The 21,528-nt window shown below is 40.5% G+C and overlaps 1 protein-coding gene across 2 annotated transcripts in view; it reads right to left on the bottom strand.

Moving 5' to 3' along the window:
- Positions 1-21,528, bottom strand: part of pip4k2ab (phosphatidylinositol-5-phosphate 4-kinase, type II, alpha b) — a 38,169-nt gene that overhangs the window by 3,511 nt on the left and 13,130 nt on the right. Inside the window, exons 2-9 of one of the 2 annotated variants that reach the window (XM_076293448.1) lie at positions 11,139-11,236; positions 10,763-10,859; positions 5,849-6,001; positions 5,555-5,701; positions 5,347-5,385; positions 1,994-2,101; positions 1,157-1,270; positions 679-931 (exon numbers count right to left, since the gene is read on the bottom strand). In XM_076293448.1, coding sequence (XP_076149563.1) covers positions 679-931; positions 1,157-1,270; positions 1,994-2,101; positions 5,347-5,385; positions 5,555-5,701; positions 5,849-6,001; positions 10,763-10,859; positions 11,139-11,236 — 1,009 coding nt within the window. The remainder of the gene's footprint in view (positions 1-678; positions 932-1,156; positions 1,271-1,993; positions 2,102-5,346; positions 5,386-5,554; positions 5,702-5,848; positions 6,002-10,762; positions 10,860-11,138; positions 11,237-21,528) is intronic. The other variant, XM_076293449.1, reaches the window with a different exon arrangement.

Here is a 21,528-nt window from a genome sequence, read left to right as displayed (position 1 = left end):
ACAATTGGACTGAGTAATTATAAGCATGATTCCAAACCCTTGCTCTATGCATAAATAACATATTTTCCAAATGTACTACATGTATGGTGGATACCATTAAAAACCACCTCAGATGTTTAGTCATACCTGTTGAAACCATCAAGATATGCCATGAGATTACTGAGCACAGCTGTCATGTTGTTCCTCATAGATGGACCTTTGATTAACTTTTTCATCAGTGTAGTTTTTGAGACCATTATTAACATGACTCTATCACATAAACAACTGGATGAATCAACCTACACTGTCAAGTTTCCACATTGACAGTTTATCTACACATTCATATGTAAAAACACCTTAAATATTTACCTTCCCTGCACTTAATCATTAATTGTGCTCTTTGAGAATCAAACAACTGAAAATTGGTGCTAAACTTTTTGTGGAACCTTTGTGCAATTTTCACATTTGAAACCATTGCAGCATTTTGTCATCCAAAAAAGGTTTATTCCCATGTAACAATCTCGATAGAAAACTTTCAGAAGCTCTACAAATTTAATGAATTTGATTAACTTTAAGTAATTTAAGCTAAACCTTGGACTTGAAAAAGCAAAACCCCCAATGAATCACAGCATTGTCATACGGTACCTGTGCTGGGAAAGAAAACACAAACGACTCAAACTCAAGCTGGACTTTACTCACTGTCATGACTCCGGATGGCATACACATCAATGGTGGGGTCAAACTCGCCGGGCCCGAGGGGCTTGTTGCTGTCCAGGGTGTTGCTGGGGCTGTCCGGGGGAGTGCCTGTGGCCCCACCATCACTCTCGGCCCCCTCCTCCTCCCCGGCGTCGTTGTCCTCGATCTCTTCCTCGGGCTGCTCCTGCTCACCACGCTCCACGTCATGGATGCCCACCAGCAAGCTGTAGTCCATCAGCTTCAGCTGGGACAGAAACTACACAGAGGAGGAGCGAGAGAGCCAGACAGGGAAGAGAATGAGGTGCCGTTAGGGCCAAAGGGAGAAGACAGGGTGCAGTTCAAATAGTTGTGGAAGGTAGTTGTAGTTGTGTGGAAGGAGGGGGAAATGAGGGAAGGAAGGAAGAATTGATTTCATGCCAATGAAATCAGGAAGCGGAGGAATGCCAATAGAATTCTAATGTCACTTGTAGTGAAAGCAAACCTCAACATCATTCTTTAGCTTCTCCAGGAAATTTTTTTTGCTTTCTTCGTCAATGTAGATCTTCTGGCCATCATTGATGAAGTCATTGTCTTTGTATGTAGGGAGCTCTTTAGTCTGGACATAAACAGAATAATACAAAGCATACAAAAATATCTAAATATGAACATGAAGATCTTTTTCATTAATTCTAATTAAACAATGTGTATCTGTGGTGATACACTAAATTATATTAAATTCGAAGATATTGTTGATTTACACTGAAAATAAAAGAAACTACTATATGTTGTTGACTGAACAGATCACTTTTCTGAATATAGCATGGCACACATTAGTTAACCTTGCAATGAAAATATATAAAACACATTCAGGTTATAGACCATGAAAGATGCTGGTGAGATCATTGGATGAGAGCTACGTTATCCGCTCCCAACACTCAGTCACCCAGGAAGCTGAACAGAGACACTGTGCAGGGAACAGGAACAGTTTCATTAGTGGCCCCTGGCCTCACATGTCCTGCACACTCCGTAGCTCTACAGATCTAACAGGCCGCATGGCTCCCAAACACACGGCTACTTGGTCTGCTGTGCTGTCCTCTTCAAATAAATCTACCTTACTCATTACTCTCTAAAGCCCAGCAACTGTCAAAGCGAGGAAGGGTGATCCCCGACTCCCTCCAGGAGAGAGTCAGGCAAGCCTGGAGACTCCAGACACATTTGAGTTGCTTCTATGTGGAGTAAAGGGAAGGCAGCTATGAGGCCTGAGCCCAGGCTAGAAGCGTGATGCTTGCTGGGGTGGGGGTGGGGTGGGGGGGCACACGTCCTGCCGGCGGGTCCTTACGTGTTTGATGGCACAGTAAAATCGTGTGGCGATCCGGATGGTTTGCAGCTTTTGGCTCATGCGAGACTTGGGCGCAGGCGGAGCACCCTCCTCGGGTTGGCGCGGTTGCTAAGGAAGTTGGGGGAGAAGCAGCAAGCCTGGTTCATTATCAACTCACAACCTCAGGGGCCTGTGCTGCCTGGAATCCCATATGGAAAATGATAGAATCAAATATAAACAGCTAGGAGTGCATCTCGTTTAAAATAATTCCCCAGTGTTTGTTACCGTACTTTCAAAGGGAATTCAGTATTCAATATAATGCTATTTGTGCCTAAAAATATCCATTAGTTTGATCATGAATACATTGTGATTTTAACATATGAGTTGGAAATATTCTATTGGTGGTAAAAAAATAATATTCCAGAAAGCACAAGCTTGAACAGCCAATTTCAGCATTGGCTTCTTGCAAATCAGAAAGCTTAAAATGACAGTGGGTATAATGTAACAGTATCGTATACAATACTAATCACTCTATAATGTGCTTTATAGTTCTGCATTTGTTTGATATGGTAGTTATCACAGCATTATTCTTTAGCGATTTTTAATTGCACTTTATTTTTAAATGATTTCTTGCATAGGCCTACATCATCACTCACTTTCAACACTATAGTACAGTCAGTTTGCAGTAAAAGTCTTCTTGTGAAATGAAATATTAGCATTATTGGCCTAATGGAATACATTTAGCACCATGTCTCAAACTTCAACAGACTGTAAAATACATGCAGTATTGTTAATGATGACCTTTGCACCCTGACTGCCATTTTCAAGTTATTTGAAATATTTAATATGAAGTATTTTTATTTATGATAATTCATGAAAACTACATCATGAACAAAAACATGTATGGCTAAGCATGATGAGTAAAAATGTCATGCTTGGATTTTTTTCTGAGACAGAATATACACAGACCAGAAAACAAGGAACCAAAAGCAAAGAGTTGATAATTTTGCACTAACATAGTAGTATTATGATTTCAAGCAATACAGATAACTGTATGTGACACGGTAAGACAACAGAAGTAGTACATGATCACTGAAACTTTGAGTGTAAACTTCAACAGACCTCAGTTCTAATTTCTACATTTAGATGCTATTTAGCCGTTATTATTTGTTAATGCCTGGTCTGTCTGTCTATTATATCAATATATAGGGGTACAGAAACATTTTCAATCATATCAAAAGGGTACACATGCAAGATTTGGGGAAACAGATGCACATGCATTTCATCCACATGCCCATACATGATGCATGTATGAGAGAAACACTTAAACATTTCTATGCTTCTGAGTAATAGAAATAGCAAGTTAATTGTTGAAGGACCTTTACTGCTTATATATGTGTGCTGGTCTAGCAGTGGTGGGTTGGCAATAATATTGACAAAAAATATTCTTGCATTTCAATAGTTGTGTAGTTAGATCATGAAGACATTCTAAAAGGACAATTTATTTTGAGTTTTAAGAACTCATCCAAAAAAGCGATATACAGTGCCCTCTACATTTATTGGCACCCTGGTATAAAAAAACTGGTATAAAAAATCATCTTTGGCAAATTCTTTTTATTTTCAAAATGGAAACTATGAAGCCACAGCACCCCCCAGAAACAACAAACAAAAACGACAAAAACGTGCCACAGTTGGGCTCCCAAGAAAATGGTTCTTACTCTTCTATAGAAAATAAAAGACCATTGAGACCATTCGTCTTTACAGAATCTCTCAAAATCGTCCAAATTCCTAGATCCTCTCTTGTGTATTCACCTCTTTTGCTCATTCCACTGGTTTTCTAGATCAGGGGACTGAGATAACCCTGTCAGAAGACTCAGTAAACCTCATTGGATCATTGACTTCATGGGCGATCCAATCATGTTGACTCACTTTTAGTGTCTTGGCAGAGGCAGATTTCCAGCTGTGCAACTGGTTACAGTGCCCATACCCCATTCAAGTCCAACCCAGGTCATTTCCCAATCCCACCCCATCTCTCTCCCACATGTTTCCCATCACTTTCTTCACTGTCCTATAGAATTAAAGGCATAAAACAAATATTATGGAGTTCATGATATCATGCACCATAACTAGGTTCCCAAGGCCTTTGAAATAAAAAGAACCCCAGAAAATCATCCTCCCCAGATTTATCACTCGGCATGTGTTTCTCTTCAGTCATTCTGTAGTCATTCTTCGTATGTTTGCAAAACCCACCTTGAGTGTGTGTTGCCAAATGGCTCTGATTTAAGCTGACCATAGACCATAATTCAAGTCCTACTAGCATTAAGCCACGCCAGAGAGGCATTTACATGGCATACATATTGACAAAAAAGCCCTTTTCCCAACCTATTAGCATGGCGGTCACTTCTGATGTTTGTTTTAAGCCTTGGTGACCCCAAGATGCATTTATTTCAGTAACTCTCCAACAGGCAGTATATAATGCCTCTCTTACCATCCTCCTCACCTGGGGGCAAGATAAACATGGGTTCCTTTCCATGCACATTTGTCACAGTACCAGTTGATTGGAACTTCTTCATTACTGTTTTAACTGTAAATATGGGCCTTCTCAGGTGAGTGCCTATTTTGTATTTATTTATTTAAAAAGTAAAAAGTATTTTTTTTTTGTAAAAGCATTTGTTCCCTCCTCAAAATAAATGTGCTTGGCTGGATTTTCCCTCACTGTTTTCATTGTGGTGCCAAGATGAATTGTCAAAAGATGATTTTTAATACCTCTTTTTACTTGAGTTTCCCAGGGGTACCAATAAATGTAGAGGGTGCTATATGCTCATTTGTAGATGTAATTTTCATTTTCATATAACAGAATGAGGGTTACAAATCATTCAATATGTGCAGCTGCAGAGAGCTTTAGTAGAGGGCATACTGTATGCTACAGCAGACATAAAATGTCCCACTGTATAGTCACACACCATCTTTCCTGTGTCAGGTATCATGTACTAGTTAACAGGTTTTCCGTTCAAGGCTTTACAAATATTACCAACATAGCAAGTGTAAACCAGAAGTAATGCCAGGATAAAAACAAATGAAACCAACGATGGAAAAGAAAGACAAAGGAGGAGACGACAAAAAGAGAATGATCACATTATCAATTTTGTTCTTCTGCGTAATGTTGTTATCACAGGAATGAAACAGGGGGTTAAGGAGTACCCTCCCAAAAACAGATCTCTTACTGGCCACATCACCAAAAGCAGACATGCAATGGATCTCACATGCAAGTTTCATGCCCTATATCTGAAGTGTTTCCAGATGCATACATGCAACATAAGCTGCCTCTGTCACAAATTAATTTTGGTAAATTTTCAAATGAAAAAAAGGTTTACCTTTTCCTTGTCACTAGCCTCTCTGGACACAGTTGATCCCTAAGGCAAGAAAAGAAACAGATCACTTGGGAACTCATTTCATAGGTATAATTCATTGCAGTTTTATGGCCATGGAATATTGATTATTTTAGAATACAAGATTCATTATATTAAGGGAATCAGCACTGTTGTTACAGTATTTTGGTGCTGCATCCCCGATTTTCTTTACCTTGAGGTCGTATTTTTTGTAGACAGCCAGGCGGTGGCTAAACACATTGCGTGTGACGATCATGTATGTCTCATCACCGTCCACTGTGAGGCGGTACATGCCCAGGAACTGAGGGAGCAGTGTGTTGCCATGGCACTCAACAATGTACTAGAAAGGATGCATACACACACACACAGGCAGGCACACACGCACAAACACAAACACACACCGACAACATGACTAAATGACACCTGAGATGGAAAATGCCTGGCAGCCTGCAGCAGATGCCCGTAAAGCATGGACGTTCCATCTCACCTGGTGGTACTTCTTGAGGATGTTGTGCATCTCAGCCACGTCCTCGCTGGTGATGATCTTGATGACGTATCTCTTGTTGTAGGACGTGTGGAAGCGAGCGCCGCTGCGGCCCTGAGCATCGCTGGGGATGGGAGCGCTCCGAGTCAGAGAGTTCTGCCAAGGGTGAGGGGAGAGTGGAGGGCAAAAGAATGGTGTGTGCATGTGTGTGTGTGTGTGTGTGTGTGTGGGGGGGGGGGTACAGGGAGAGAGAGAGGGAGTAAGAGTGAAGGAAAGATGGAGATTATTCAAAATCATATTCCAACCTGACATCATGAGCGAAACCAAGAGAGTATTAGCCATCACATGAATAGATTTATGTAAATGCCACCGAGTGAGAGCTTAATAATCGGCAAGGCCACCAGAGTGTTGTTATCCCGCAGCCCTGGAACACAGATGGATTAAAGGTTACTGCCGCGGAGGCGCAGTGGGACATGCCATGGTGTGTGTCCTGAGGCATTCTGGGAGAGGAGCCAAATCCACCGTACATTTTCTGTTTGGGCATCTGGCTATGAATTTGGGGATTCATTTGCTGTCCACCTGCACAACCCAAGCTGCAGACTGAGTCTAATGTTGTACACATTATACATAACATCTGACAGTAATGCTATTATGAAAGACAAGACCTAATCTGTCCTATTTCGGGATAAGCTGTAAAGGTAAAAGTTGTGGTTTACCCCTGTGGGACAAATGCCAGGTGTCACAAGCAAAAACACCAGGATGAAGCAGTGCAGCCATGGCTTCTCTGTGCAGAGCGGTTCCCCTGGCAGCCTACGCACTTGAGGAGACTGGGAGCTTAGCTGACAAACGACAAGCTGACACTCCTTTTCTCTGTGTGGCTCAGGCTGATGAAAGCTCTCCTGCTTCAAGGCTGCTGCTGCTCGCCTTTGATTTAGAAGTACTAGTGCATGTGTGTGTGTGTGTGTGTGTGTGTGTGTGTGTGTGAGAGAGAGAGAGAGAGAGAGAGAGAGAGAGAGTGTGTGTGTGTGTGTGTGAAAGACTGTGTCCTTCTTTCTGTATTTTTCCATGCATGCTTTTCTTTGATTTTGAAGAATATTGCTTGTGTGTTTATGTATGTGTGTGTGACAAAGTATGACAGTATATGGGTAAGACCAGAGCCATATAAAGGTAGAGTTGCGACAATGGGTGAGTTGGTCACGTGGTTTGTGTAAACCTCAACTAGTTCCCGGAAGTGATTGACAATGGATTAGAATGCATTAAATAGGCTACTGTTCAATAGACAGAGCCACGATTTTGGGTAATTGACAGTCAATAAATGCATTGATATACACTATTTATAACACAGTGTAATTATTGTGTAAACTATGTAGTTATCCTACCATTACAACAATATTAAATTAAATTCCAGACCTTATATCTTAGCCTGCTATATAAGGTGAACTTTTTTTCCGCCCTTTTACGTGTCACTTAATATTAATTTCTGTACAAAATCAAGACGGGAGATTCTTTAGAAAACGCAATTGCATCCACCCCATAAGTGTATCTAAATTATCGCTATATAAAATAAATGACCTCGTACAGTGACTCGAAAAGTGAACAGTGTTTTTGAGACTGCGTGTAGCCTACAAAAGCGCATGGAGCTCCTGTGAAGCTCGTTGCAACGAGAAACTGTAACACAGCTAGTCTAACATTACTTGTTTGAGTTTTCTACCCCGCGTTTCCTCTGGTAGTCACTGATCTGAGCTAATGAGCGAATTACCTAGCCAAGCCTAGCCTATCATTGCGGGAGAATAAAAAAAAGTTTAAACGTTTTTTAACATCTCCAGTGTAATGGTGGGCATTCTAAGTTAACCGTAGCATTAGGCCTACCTATTAAGTAACCCCATGGTAATGCGAGTGATCATAATAAAATATAAAACGTGACATGTAAGTCCTTCGATAAATAACCAGGCTATGAACTCAAAAACATGAACAGCATTTTGTCATCGTTTGTCATTCATCGTGCTGTGAACAGCAGTGTTGGGAGTAATGCATTACAAAGTAACGCGTTACTGTAATTCCACTACTTTTAGTGGTAACGAGCATGTAACGAAGTATTTTTGTAAATCCAGTAACGCAATTACAATTACTGAAATTTCAAAGAGTTCGTTACTTGCGTTACTCTGTTGATCTCTTGAATGAACGACTGCAGACAAGATGCACATTTGCTGCTTTGTCTCCCTACCTAGCTGTGTTTCCAGCGATTGTGTTTCATGTTTAGATTGCAGATGCATTCTTTACAGTTAATAGGAGCCTCCTCACACTCCTCCTTATTTTGGATTTATGCTAAAACACACAAGAGTGCATTATGCTACAATTTAAATGGGCATCTTAAAAGCCTTTTCCCTTTCGTTTCCATCTCGTAAGCTCCACTACAGTAAAAGCGCATTGTTGTTTATCTCCGCTCTTTTTCGCCTATTGCGCAAAAGCCTCGTTATATCAATTTCTCATTCTTACAACATAGCCACGCCACAACACCAATAGGCTACGGTAGCCTATATATAGCCTTGGCACAAGCAAGCACACGTTTAACTCGAGAGGAAAATGCAGATTTCACTTACCAGATAAAGAAACCTCCAAATAGCCTAACGTACGTAACAGCGACTTGAGTTATTTGCACAGTAGGCTATGTTTACATCGGAATTGACGTCCATGGTGTTATGGATTCATTTGTCTGCGACGGAACATGCAACTTCTCTCTGGAACACCTTATCAGCTGAAGAGTAACCTTCTGCATAGTGCGCGACAATCCCAAACTCTCGGATGCATTAGAACTTATTTCGGTAGGTCAGCACTTGTGCAGCGCAGGCTTTTCCCAAACGGGTGGTGCTTAAAATGCTATATAATACAACTGTGTTCAAAGCAGGATGAGGATAACCTAAGGTTATGTGTGTGTGAGCAGACAATAACTGCTTTGAAAATAGGCCATTTAACATTGTTTCACATTACATCCCATTGAACGAATTCCATAGCCTACAGAAGGATTGCAATAATAATGATAATAATAACTTATTACTATATTGCAGAAGGCAAGTAGTAGGCAAGCAGTAGGCAGTGTACTGTACATATCTATCAAACCACCTAGATGGTGAGGGTGGCGCAAAACAAGGTCAGGGAGGCCTTCATGCATTGTAGAATGTTTTGTGGTCGGAAAAAGTTTGAGAACTCATGCACAAGGCTATTGATTTGAAGGCCCGTTGAAACTACAATAAATAGGTCCAAAAATTAGGTTTATTGTGTGTGTGACTGTTCAGTACTGTTCATATTGACATTTTAAAAGCAGACTTAAAAGTAACTCAAAAGTTACTTTCTCTAGTAACTAATTACTTTTGATATACAGTAATTGGTAACGTAATTGAATTACTTTTGAAAGAAGTAACTAGTAACTGTAACTAATTACTAATTTTCAGTAACTTGCCCAACACTGGTGAACAGCATTAAGATGCTAGGCTAAAGAGCTTGAGATTCAGACAGGTGAGCACCTGGGAATGGTGTGCATCGTGTCAGAAAATAGCAATTTGATCAGTGATCATGCATCAGCGCAAGCTTGGTTTGAAACTTTCTGGGGATGGGGATTTTACACGATCCTTCATCACTGGGCTAGCCATCACTGGGCTAGTGTGCCCTGCTGTGTTAATATGACCGTGCTGATGCTAACAGCTGCAGCTCCCTCAAATCTAGGTTCTCTCATGCATATTAGGCCAGCTTTTGCCAATGAAAATGAATGCAAAAAAACAAAAAAAAAACAGTCCTGCTCCTAACTGAAGAAACGTTTACGTTACCAACAATGTTAACAACAAACTCAGTTTCACTGTTGTAAGTACAAAGTTGGCTGTAAATATGCTTAGCCATATTAAATGTTAACGAACCAGCTTTGTGATAACAAAATCTTACCTTTTATGTGTTTAGTCCACTGAAAGTTATCCACATATCAAACGATTAAATCCACAGTTATGGAGGAATTGTTTTGGGGAAGCAGTTGCACTTTATCACACTTTTGCTGCCCTTTTTAAAATTAAACCACTTAAATCCATAGCCTAGATGAGCATTGCGCATAACTATATGTTGACATGATGGTAAAGCTAAATGCCCAAGACACGTCACGTCATAAAAGTTGTAGGCTACAAACGCAAAAACTTAATGACAGCTCGTTCGTGGTGTTGCCTAGTGCTGCCTAATTGAAATGGTATAGGCAAGGTTTACCTTATATTAGGTTATTATCTGTGGCACATTTATTGGGCTTTAGCCTCTTTTAATTTATTTGATAAGGAACTGATAAAAACTGAGCAGCAGAAAAGCTGTCATAGTATACAGTACATAAATAGTTTATTATTATAATTAGGTTATTAATACTATTACTTTACTACTATTACTGTTATTATTATTATTATTATTATTATTATTATTATTATTATTATTATTATTATTATTATTATTCGGATGAGCCAATAATGTAAATCTGAGTCTGAAATGTTGTAACTGCTGCTATTATAAATTGTTAACTTTCAGGAACTATGAGGCTTCCATTAGCCGCCATTGTTGAAAAAAAATGGAACATTAGCGTCAATGGAGTTGTCGCAACTCTACCTTTATATGGCTCTGGGTAAGACTATATCTTTCCTTCTTTATTTTTCCTTATGTACTTTTTTCCTTTGATTTAGAAGAATTCTGCTTGCATGTTTGAATGTGTGTGTGTGTGTGTGTGTGTGTGTGACAAAGACAGACAGTATATGAGTAAGACTGTATCTTTCCTTCGTTGTTTTTTCTTGTGTGCTACTGTGTGTGTGTGTGTGTGTGTGTGTGTGTGTGTGCGTGTGTGTGTATGCTTTGTTCTATCTGTGTTTTTCATGAAAGAAGAAAAAAGCAAATCAAGCTTACTTGGAACTCTTGGTCATCGATAGAGAATTTCTCCCTGAGATTCCGGAAGACAAGGGGACAGTACTCCTTGAATTTGAAATGGCTTGGCATGTTTTCCCTTGGGTTTTCAACATCACAAAAACATCCATCACAATTTGCACGTCACAAAATAGTAAATCACAAAATTAGTACAGGAAAAATAATAATTGTTGTTAACTGTTACACTAACATAATTCAAACTGTTCATAATGCATTGCAGAGTCTGGACATTACTCACTACCACACTCACCTGATACACAAAACTATTCAAGAAATCTGTAATATCAGAGCAATTCTAATTTTCTTTTCAATTCTAAATTGGTTGGGAAAACTGTGATGGGATAAACTAGTTTCTCACTTGTTGAAGAGGTGGTTGTCCACCTTGATCTTCGAGTTGGCTTTGAAATCATCAGGCATCAGCATGATGGGAATCTGTATGTGACTGAGTTCATTAATCTACAGAGAAAGAGAGTGAGAGAAAAGAGCAGAACCAACAAGTTTACCTGCTGAACATATACCAAATACCTCTCGCCAAAGATTCAACATGCAGTGTTTCCCACAGAATTGAATTCTATTTGTGGTGGTAGGTGATGGAGGGGGGGGGGTGCAGAGTTAACTTGAATGCAAAAGTTTTGAACAAATCTGTTTAGCGTGGTTATGATGCCAATAATGTTTTCTTGAAACATGCATGCATGTCCGTTGAGAGACAGAGAAACAAGGAGAGACTGTGCAAAGGCGGACATAGCTCTACAATGAAAGGATTTCATCCAATTTAAATAGTACAATATGGCAAATCATTGTGTGGTGGTCAATGTTGATATTGTGGTGGGCCGCCACAAATAAGTCAATGTATGGGAAACACTGACATGCTGTAAGGATTCATTAATTCCCTAATCTGAGTCGAAAGAGAAAATGGAATTGTAAGTGCTCTTATTCACAATTATGGTGTTTGAGATAACAGGGATGTGAATGACTGTGTCCCTGACCCTGTCAACGTGTCCTTGTGCAAGACACTAAACCCCAAACTGCTCCCGATGTGCATGTTGGCGCCTTGCATGGCAGCATCCGCAGTCCACTCAATTAATCTATCAAATGAATCACCAACTATTTTGGAAATCAACTGATTGGTTCTAATTTGTGTAGAAAAAAGTTCTCTGACTACAGCTTTGTAAACTTGAATCTTGGGTTTTGGGAAACACTGATCAACATTTTTTCACCATTTAATTTTATCAACCAAGCAACTAATTGAGTAATCGAGATACAAACCAACAGATTCATCGACTAAGAAAATAACCGTTATTGCAGCACTAGCACATCTATACTAGGCATTTCTATTTCTACTCCACTTGTCATGTGACTTTGCATGAGAGCATCTGACAATGATGTCTTGGTAATGCAACAGTTTCAGGCTTCATGCTCAACAGTTATTTCCTGTCATAACGGCTAAACTGTCTCTGAATATATAGGTGATGACAAAATGCTGCTTTCAACTAGCAGACAGTAAAGATTTACAGTCAGCAGAGTAGGAGGTGCACTGTTGGCCCAGAGTCAAAAAACACCTTCTATTTCCATACAATATTTCAACACACAGGCAAAAAACAGCAAACACAATGTGCAAGTACCAATGACAAAGTCCTTAGTGGCCAGGCAAGATATAAATATCTCCCTTCATAATGACTGACTGACTATTATTGTGTTACATGCTTCAAATGTAAAGCACTTTGTGCATTCTGTGTATGAAAGGTGCTATACAAATAAAGCTTATTATTATTATTATTATATTATTATTATTATTATTATTATTATTATTATATCATAAACAAAATGGCTTCAACAAAAAGGTTAAACCCTTCTGAAAATGTCACATATACGGAGAACTGAATCTTCTTATTTGCCAAGACTGATATTGTCTGAATGACCTCTGATAAGGGTGACTGCTCACTTCGGTCCATCTGGCACACACAAACACCGGTCGAGCAAGCATTTCCCCACTGGTGACTTTGGTATCCAACCTGTTCCTGACATGCTCTCCATCAAACATCCTGAACACACACACACACACATTCATGTGATGTGCTATTTCTGCACTTCCTGTAGCCTCCATCTGTCTGCGGCACCAGGGGGCTCACTCTCATTTGTGAAGTAACCACTCCACCAGCCCTGGCTCTTATGGCCGTCTTAACACTACAAACTGCTGCTGCTGGAGCTGACGCAGCTACAGATTATTCTCACTTCCTGGACAGCTTTCATACAGGCAGCATGAAGGGCCAGCATTTTTATGTCTTCTTTGGGGAATATGACTCAGACTTAGAACCTGGAGGTGACTGTATACCCAGATTTTTTGAGTATACTTTTGAAGGCTGTAGCCTAGTTGTAAATAACAAACAAAGTCTGAAAGCATTGTTAACTCAAAATTCAACAACAGTAATTCACAGCACAACTTCACTGAACACAGATCCTACTGTGTGTGGAGGTAATACAAACACTAATGTTATGGTGAAGTGTCTCAGTTGTACACTGATAGCAAGGTATAGTAATATAGTATCGCACTTCTTTTCAACACCCTGTCTGATGTCAGCAAGTCAGAACAGACAATAACATATATTATTAATAAATTCCCCTCAAAGGTGTACTTAGGTCTCTCAACTCATTTCTTTCACAATCTGGCTACTCTAAATGCACTAAGACTAATGTTTCCCTCAGCCACCAGGATGGGGGACCAATCAGCGATCAGAGGAGATGTCATTAGTTTCAATATGAAAAGTGGCAGTGGAGGCAATAAAACGGTAGCAACGGCAGCAATCAAAGAACTGCAGTCGTAAGAATGTGTAAAAAATGTGGTTTATTATCAGTTTGCCAAAGTTAGTGGCGAAGTAGGCAGTAACGTTAGGAATCCTTGATCAATGCAATTGGCTAGGCTGGACCAATGATTTCAAAGTTAACATAAAGTCTATGCCCATTAGAATGCTACGATTGGAGCAATCACAGACCCTTTTCCCGAAGAGAATGAATTTGGTAATACCAGAAACAAAGAGGCATAAAAAGCATCTTCCCTTACACAATCAATACATACCAACAGCATTACATGGTAGTAAAATGTGATACAAAAAAACTATACTCTCATCTAATTAGTCATCACACCCCAGAAGATACCTCCTCACTTTGTTTGAGGCTATCCATTATCTCTCATCATCACCATCTTCCTCTGTGTCTCACCTATAGCCTGACTTATGTGCTGCTCATGGGACTTGTGGTTCTGGCTGCAGTCCCAAGAAATGATTCAGAGGGTCTTCTAGTCTTCTGACATGCTCCAGATTTGCTGTGCCACAGACAGTATGGGATAGTAGTCTTTCACCCAACCACTCACATCAGGCCCACACACACAAATTGCTGCAGTCATTCCCATCCCTTATCTCTAACACCCCCTCTATGAATGTGAAGTGGAACGCTTCAAATTTAATATCCTCTCTCGTCTCATGGAGAAAAACACACTCCTTACAGTAAATAGAAGCTTTTTGTATCTTTAGACAAACCTGCTACAACTCTATCCTGCCTGTGGTGTCCAATGCCAAAATAAGTCTATACACACAACCCACACAAAATGGTAAAACATCTAATTAAATATCTGGCCACAGTCACACTGGTGTCCCTTTGCGTTCAGTGTGTTCCCTACAGCTCCACTAAAACACCCACATACTGGCATAATCTCACATCAGGGAACACATTAACACAAGACAATACACACAAAACTGCAGACAGAGGGAAGGGGTCTGGCAGCAGTGCAGCAGGAGAACCATGAACAGAGCAGCAGCATCTCTGGGAGGCCAGGCCTTTAAACAGATAGAAAGGGTGGCTGCAGACAGTGATTACATTTACTGCTAAATTATGATGGAGACCACCGAAACTCAAAGATGATAAATGTTCCACTGTGGTATATTTTTAGATTGTATGATAAAGGTGTACATCAGCACAGGAGGTACTTGCATTTGTATAAGGCAACTTTGTCATCAATTGCCTTGAACCGATTGATTGCCAAGTGTGGTAAGAAGTAGTTTGAAAATGGATGCGTTTAGCATCGGAAGTGAACTCTAATTTTGGTGGTGTTGAGGAGTAGGTCATTGTCACAGAACTTTGCTCTACATACACTACGTTTTCATGCAGCCAATAAACGGTTTTGAATCAGTTTATTGGGAATAAACCGAATATGCGTGTCTTGTAAACACCTTATTCTGATTGAAATAAACAGAAAAAGGCCATATTCGGTTTATTAAGGCTTAAATGTCATGGAGTTCATCGATGGGAGAAAATGCCGTAATAATGTTTTTAAAAAGATTTGTGAAAAACGTTATGAGGCTGGCTATCGACGTACGCCTGAACAAGTGAAATATAGGTGGAAGACCGTGGAGACGTTGTATTATGCAGCCAAAAGAGGGAATTCCACCAGCCTCCGGTTCAGTCAAAGATTTACGTCATGACTTTGGGAACCTATTTGTAGGCTGCGTCGCTGACTTATTCGGTATAATGTTGATTGCTATGTAAACAGGAATATGCTCAAAACATGACATTCTACTTGCTTGTAAACAGGCTAACGGAATATTAAACGGAATTTGGGCAATAAACTGATTCAAAACCATATATGGTTATGCAAAATGTATATCCAAAAGCCATGCACGTATTAATGAAAGTCATATTTGTATCACCATCATTAGTATCATTGGTTTTATTCAAATAAACAGAGGTTTTAAAATTGCTAGACAACCAATAGAGACATCTTCTCAGACTGTATAAGGCTACAAACTCAGGCCCTGTTAAACAGCCATGACGTGTCTGTGCAAATTAATTGTCTTGTATAATGTCACAGTTTCGCAACGAGACCATAATTAACCTATTTGTAGAGAGACTCAAGTATCTCATGTGTTGGCTGACACCACCTCATCTTTGTGCTACAGGGAAAACTGGAATATCTAGTGCAAAGGAGTTGGACTGGTCTTTGTCAGCCCATTTTTATAATGTTTTGATGTGACGTTCCAAATTAGCATTTATCACTTCTCAAAGTGATGCTGTTTTAGAAGTGCCTGTAAGGTTTCATACAGAATTAACTGTATATTAATATTGAGTGAGAGGATGAATCAGAGCCAACAGCTCCACCCCTCTTGGCTGTTTGAAGCAGGGCCCGCCATCTCTGATTATGTCAGTGAGCAGGGAAGCTGGACCTAGCACACATACACACACACGCACGCACACACACACACACCAAGGCCCACAGGGAGCGGTATTCAAGCTGCAGCTGCTTAGGCTGAGACAGAAGAGGACAATCCAGGGTCAACCTTTTTTCTACCCCTCTCGCTGATTCTGTCCATCTCTCTCTCTCTCTTTCTCTAACACACACACACACAGAACAAGAGAGAGCCCTTTCCACAGAACATTTTAACATTCATTGCAGCTACCTGAACATTTATGTAATCATTGCAGACTGACTGAAATGAGTCAGCTCTTCATTTCAAGAGTACAGTAGCTGTCTTTCATTTCAGTGCTGTGGGCACTCTATTCTTTAGCCTGTACCACAGTTCTGTGCCCATTAAAATATCCAACTCCCTGGATAGCTACACATACTGAACGCTGACTACTGTCAGGCAAAATTCTCTTTCAGCTAAATCCAAATCCCATGTAATAGTCTAAATCCTGTCTGCATGATTTCTGCATGAATTGGTAAATGTTTATGCACTAGTTCCCTTTGGTCACATAAAGTTATGTAATCAACATACAATGTGGTCTGAATGAAGCAATTGAAATCAAGCAGACTGGAAAGGCACAGAATGGCCAGCGACACCATCAGAGTAGAGTGCCATCCTAAACAGCCATCAGCATGTTCAGCAGGAGATGGTTCGGCACCTGCTGCCCATATGGACCAACCCACCATCTCCCACAGGCTGTGTCGTCAAAACAAACAGACGAAAACCACAACACTTATGTCCATTAAAGGCAGGCATACCACAACAGAGTCACTTTTAGCCGATTAGCTTTTCACAAATGAGTTATTAGAAAGCATCAGAGCAGATCTGTGATTGTGAATAATTGAGCACAGTCTCTAGTATTTTAGTCAAGTATCCACACTCCAAATGATCACACATCAAGAGTTGTAAGAAACTGCAGCACGTTTCCACAGGTTTCCCCCCTCTTGTTCCTTTAGAGGTTGCCTAGGGCTGCTTTCTTTGGTCACCAGACGGCCTTTAGGTTTTTCCCCTCTTGTTCCTTTAGAGGTTGCCTAGGGCTGCCTTTGGTCACCAGGCGGCCTTTCCATATTCTCATCCTTTCCAGAATGCATTTGCCCTTGACTCACCACCACATGCTCCTATTCTCTCCAAGAAAAACAAAGAAAATCTGTGCCAATACTCCAGATATTCTCCATCAGAATGCAGCTGCCATCTGTTAGGTGCACAGGCTCCTTCCCTTTGCTGATTTCCTGCCTATCCACACACAACTTTTTGAGGCATTTGAGGCCTGTACTTTCAAACTATTTTTAGGTCCTTAACCCCCTTGGGTACTGCTCTTTCTATGGATCTTCAGCTCAGGTTTAGTTGGCTTGTAATTAGGGCAATTCATTAGCATTCATAGGTCGCACTCCTTTTAAAAATAAAAAAAAGTGGATGAAAAGTGGTGACAAAGGAAAGACAAATGAGGGTCATGGGATGTGGATAGAGAAAGCGGAGGATGCACAGAACAGGCTTAAATGAAAATGTATAATGGCAGAAAGCAGAGATAACAAAGCCCGCATGTCACCCACCATCAGCATAGATAAGATGAACAACAATCGGATCCAAGCCTGATATTGATTACATGGTTTCCAGCTGTAGCACCGTTGGAGCAACATAACCAACAGGATAAGCTGAGTCTGCAGCATTCAAAACATGTGTGCTGCCATCTGGGAGTATCCAGCTGTTTGTTTTAACAGACAGCACTACCACTAGTAGTAGTAGTAGTAGTAGTAGTAGTAGACTAGGGTAGTAGTTGCAATAATAATAATACTAATACTACTATTACTAATAATAATAATAACACTAATAATAATAATAATAATAATAATAATAATAAATATAATGTTATTATTGTTGTTAACACGCATAAAATGCAAATGCGAGGGCATCTGTGCGCTAGTCTGGTTAATTAGCACTGAGTGCTCTCCAGAGAGGTCTGTAGTGATCCTCCTCACCCCCTCCAGGCTGGAAAAGGAGGGAGGATGACTCAGCCCATCCTCTCTGCACACACGGTACACTAATCCCCTCCAACTGGTCTAAAAGGAGCGGCTAGCCCACTGGGGAGAACAGCCAAGGCCAGAGCACAATCAATCTGAAGGGGACGGGGGGAGCAGAAACAAATCTGTCTGTTTTAGCAGAGCAAAGATTTAATCCGCCAAATGGAAACCCAAACTCAACAAGCCCTGTCCTTAGGTTAAGGTTGAAGGATAGAAAATTAAGTATTATGTTGTTTTGGGGTTGGTTGGATGAAAAAATTACTTCTCATTGTCTGTTATGATCCGAAACGGCTACAATAGGTGAACATAAGCACAAATGTCATCTATGTATAATTTAGAAACAAACAAAAGGGAAGAGGAAGCTATACAGTGTTAGCTTTCGATGATTCCAGCAGGCTAAGAAACAGCACTGTTGTCATAAATGCATCTTGCAGTTAATGAGATTAATCTTGCAAACTCCAATGAGTCGTGAGTAAATATAATCACTTGAAATTAGGCCTGATGCTGGTCTGGTGCTTGTAAAAATTTAATTAGCAAGGCATTAATGCAATTGTATGACTGGTGATGAAACACTTGTGTTCCTTCTTGCCACCACATGGTTGCAAATGTTACTTTTAAATTCACATAATAAATTATAGTTTGCTTACATTTTAATTATAAAGCTGCATACTAGATAAAAAAAACCTTCATGCCTCCTAGGACAAAAAAATGCAATTCATTGCTGCTGTGTGATTTGCTGCTTGAACTCTGGGTAATCACCTATCGTTAAACACATAGTGTAGTCTATATGTTTCTCTGTCTGGCACATGTTGTTTTGTTTTTGTTTTGGTGGGCACCCTCTCTAACCAGATGCAGCAGGTTTGTAGATTCCTCTCAGCCCCGTATTCCTCCAGAACCGCAGGGGGGAGGGGATGGTAGTATCCAAATCAAGCTCCTTTTTGGTAAACTCTATTGTTCAAATTCCAGCCCTCAATTTCCTCAAACTGAATAATTCTGATAGCCTAGAAATCTAGACGCACCCTATCGGCAGCAAATGTAATTTGCTGCCCGGGCTAGTCTAACTCTCCGTTGGCTTGCGAGCTTGAAAAATTAAACTTTGATAGGGCCAATCACATCGTGTATAGAGACATTAGGCGGGCTTAACATAATGATTGATGGCAGAGTTGCAACGGTTTGGCTTGAATTCCCTGCTACTTGAAAACAAAGAAGATGGATGTTGCTGTTGGCAAACAGCGTGACACGAGTTAAGCTTTCTTTAAGTTGGCAAAAGTTTGAACTAGCCAACTAGCTCCGCTGGTGGGAAAACGCATAGGACTCATAGCGCTGTCCTATTGCGTGCAGAGGGAATTTGAAAGGCAACCGATTATCCCGCCCCTCGGACTGAGCACTGCCAACGGTGAGTGCCCAGACCCTACATTTTAATGTGGGTCTGGCTCGTCAGGCTATAATTCTGATGAACCAACACGCAAAGTTGGCCTGTGTTTTTACTCCTCACCGGAGGGTTCAACACTGGGTCCCCATTGCACCACACAGTCAAGGACTTGTGGCCATTTTTTCACAGGTTTATTGGGGGAGATTTAAGATTAGCTTGCTCCACTGGACCTTCCTACAGATGTTAATTCTCTGGTTTTTTTAGCCAATTAACATTTGATAACCCACAGATCTGCTATGGTTCTCCTGTGACTCCTGGAGAATTGGGTTTTTGGGGAGATTATGTCCAGAGGGTGCGGTTATTGGATTTAATGGCAACCAGCAACATCCAAACGGGTCCATCGAAGGTCAGAGCAGTCACAGAGTTGTTGAAACCAACCTTCTTTTGGGTTTTGCCAAGTTTTATAGATGACTTATCCATGGCTATAGTTTGATTGCCACACTGCATGCTCACAGAGCATGTATTTCAGAGCCTCATGCAGTGCAGTTTCTGCCTTCAGTTCTGTTTTCACTCTCCCAGACTGCAGTCAGCAGTTCATTACTGAAGTCAATACTTCTGATGTGAGTGGGCGCTGTGCTCTCCCAGTGCTCAAAGACTGACAAGAAGATCCATCCTCAAGCTTTCTTTCTCAGAAAGTGTCATTTTGCTGCAAGAAATTATTATGTTAGTAACTCAGGTAACACAAAATCTGCTTGCTTGACTGTGTGATACCCTGCTTGCCTTGCTGTGCATGACCTCTGGATTGCTTAGTAAAATTATCTAAACTTCACTAAACCTGTCTGGTCCATGCACTTGAGTCAATTCCGTAGTTTCAGCTGTTGCAACTTGAAAACACATTATGAATAAACTTAAAAAGCATTATAAATAACACTTTGATCCAGAGAGAGCAGTGTTCCTAGCTTTCTATACTTGAAAGCTACCTGCCTGGTATCTCCGCTCACTTTCATCTCACTGAGAAACTAGTCTGGCTCCTCTCATGTATTTACGTTTTCCCTCAGCCACCAGATCCAGACCAATCAGCGACGAGAGGGGATGACATTAGTTTTGAAAATCGAACGTGCCTGTGGTAAACGGTAGTAGCAATGCCTGCAAACATAAAAAGTCGTATGAATGTGTAAATTTATACAGCAAAGGTAAATACATTGTTTCCTGACTGCCGATGTGGTTTATTATCAGTTTGTAAAGGTTAAGCAAAGTAAGAAGCAACATTAGAAATGCCTAATCAATATGATTGGTTAGGCAGGAGCCAGGACCAATGATTTCAGAGTTAACACAAAGTCTATGCCTAAAAAAGTGGTTTAAAAATAAAAGCCCCCCCCAAACAGAACTGGAAATACAGCACCGAAGTGTGATGTTCGGTTTTCATGACTGCAGAATCACTGGATCTAAACAAACTTTCGAAGTGGCTTAAATAGCATTGAATGTATACATGTGGCATCATTTCTAGCTAATAAATTGTTTTAAATGTAGGCTATAGCCATTTGAACATGTTTTACCTGCTGGGCAGCAGCTTAGCCACATAACACGGATTCCCTGACAGGTGTAATAGAAAGAAACAAAATTCCAGTGGATATTTCACGTCTTCTCAAAGACTGGCGGCTGTTGAGAGTGACGTTTTTGCCAAAAAATAAAGCAAAAACAGGTCCGTGAATTTAAAGGCCGTGTTGCAGGGTTCATTTTCCAACGAATTTGCACAATTTGCTTGTTGGTAATAAACATTTAAACTGTTATCCATTGTATTTGATGTTGTTGGGTATCACAAAACGGAATATAATACGAAAAAGCAGGTAGGCCTACTATTTCACAGCTTTTGAATTGATTCTCCTTTTTCCCCACAATGCATTGCATTACGTCACCTTGGGGAGGCTACAGACCAAAGCCCACTTTGAGACCCTTGAGAGTAACGAGAGAGTACGACGAAAAGAGAGCAAGTAAGGGATTGTTCAGCAGTAGATAGCGCAGATTATAGATAAATAGATAGGCTATAGATAGCCTAGATATGTATATAGACAGGTAGATAGATAGCTAGATAGATCATGTCATATGCTGGTCACGGGGGGAGCT

This window comes from Alosa pseudoharengus, unplaced genomic scaffold (assembly GCF_046254945.1).
Source record: "Alosa pseudoharengus isolate Yale_2024_CS ecotype anadromous, Long Island Sound unplaced genomic scaffold, YU_APseudo_1.1 YU_APseudo_1.1_scf_2, whole genome shotgun sequence".
Lineage (NCBI taxonomy): Eukaryota > Metazoa > Chordata > Actinopteri > Clupeiformes > Clupeidae > Alosa > Alosa pseudoharengus.
Note: the sequence above shows the minus strand (reverse complement) of the source record. Positions and strands in the feature narration are given on the sequence as shown.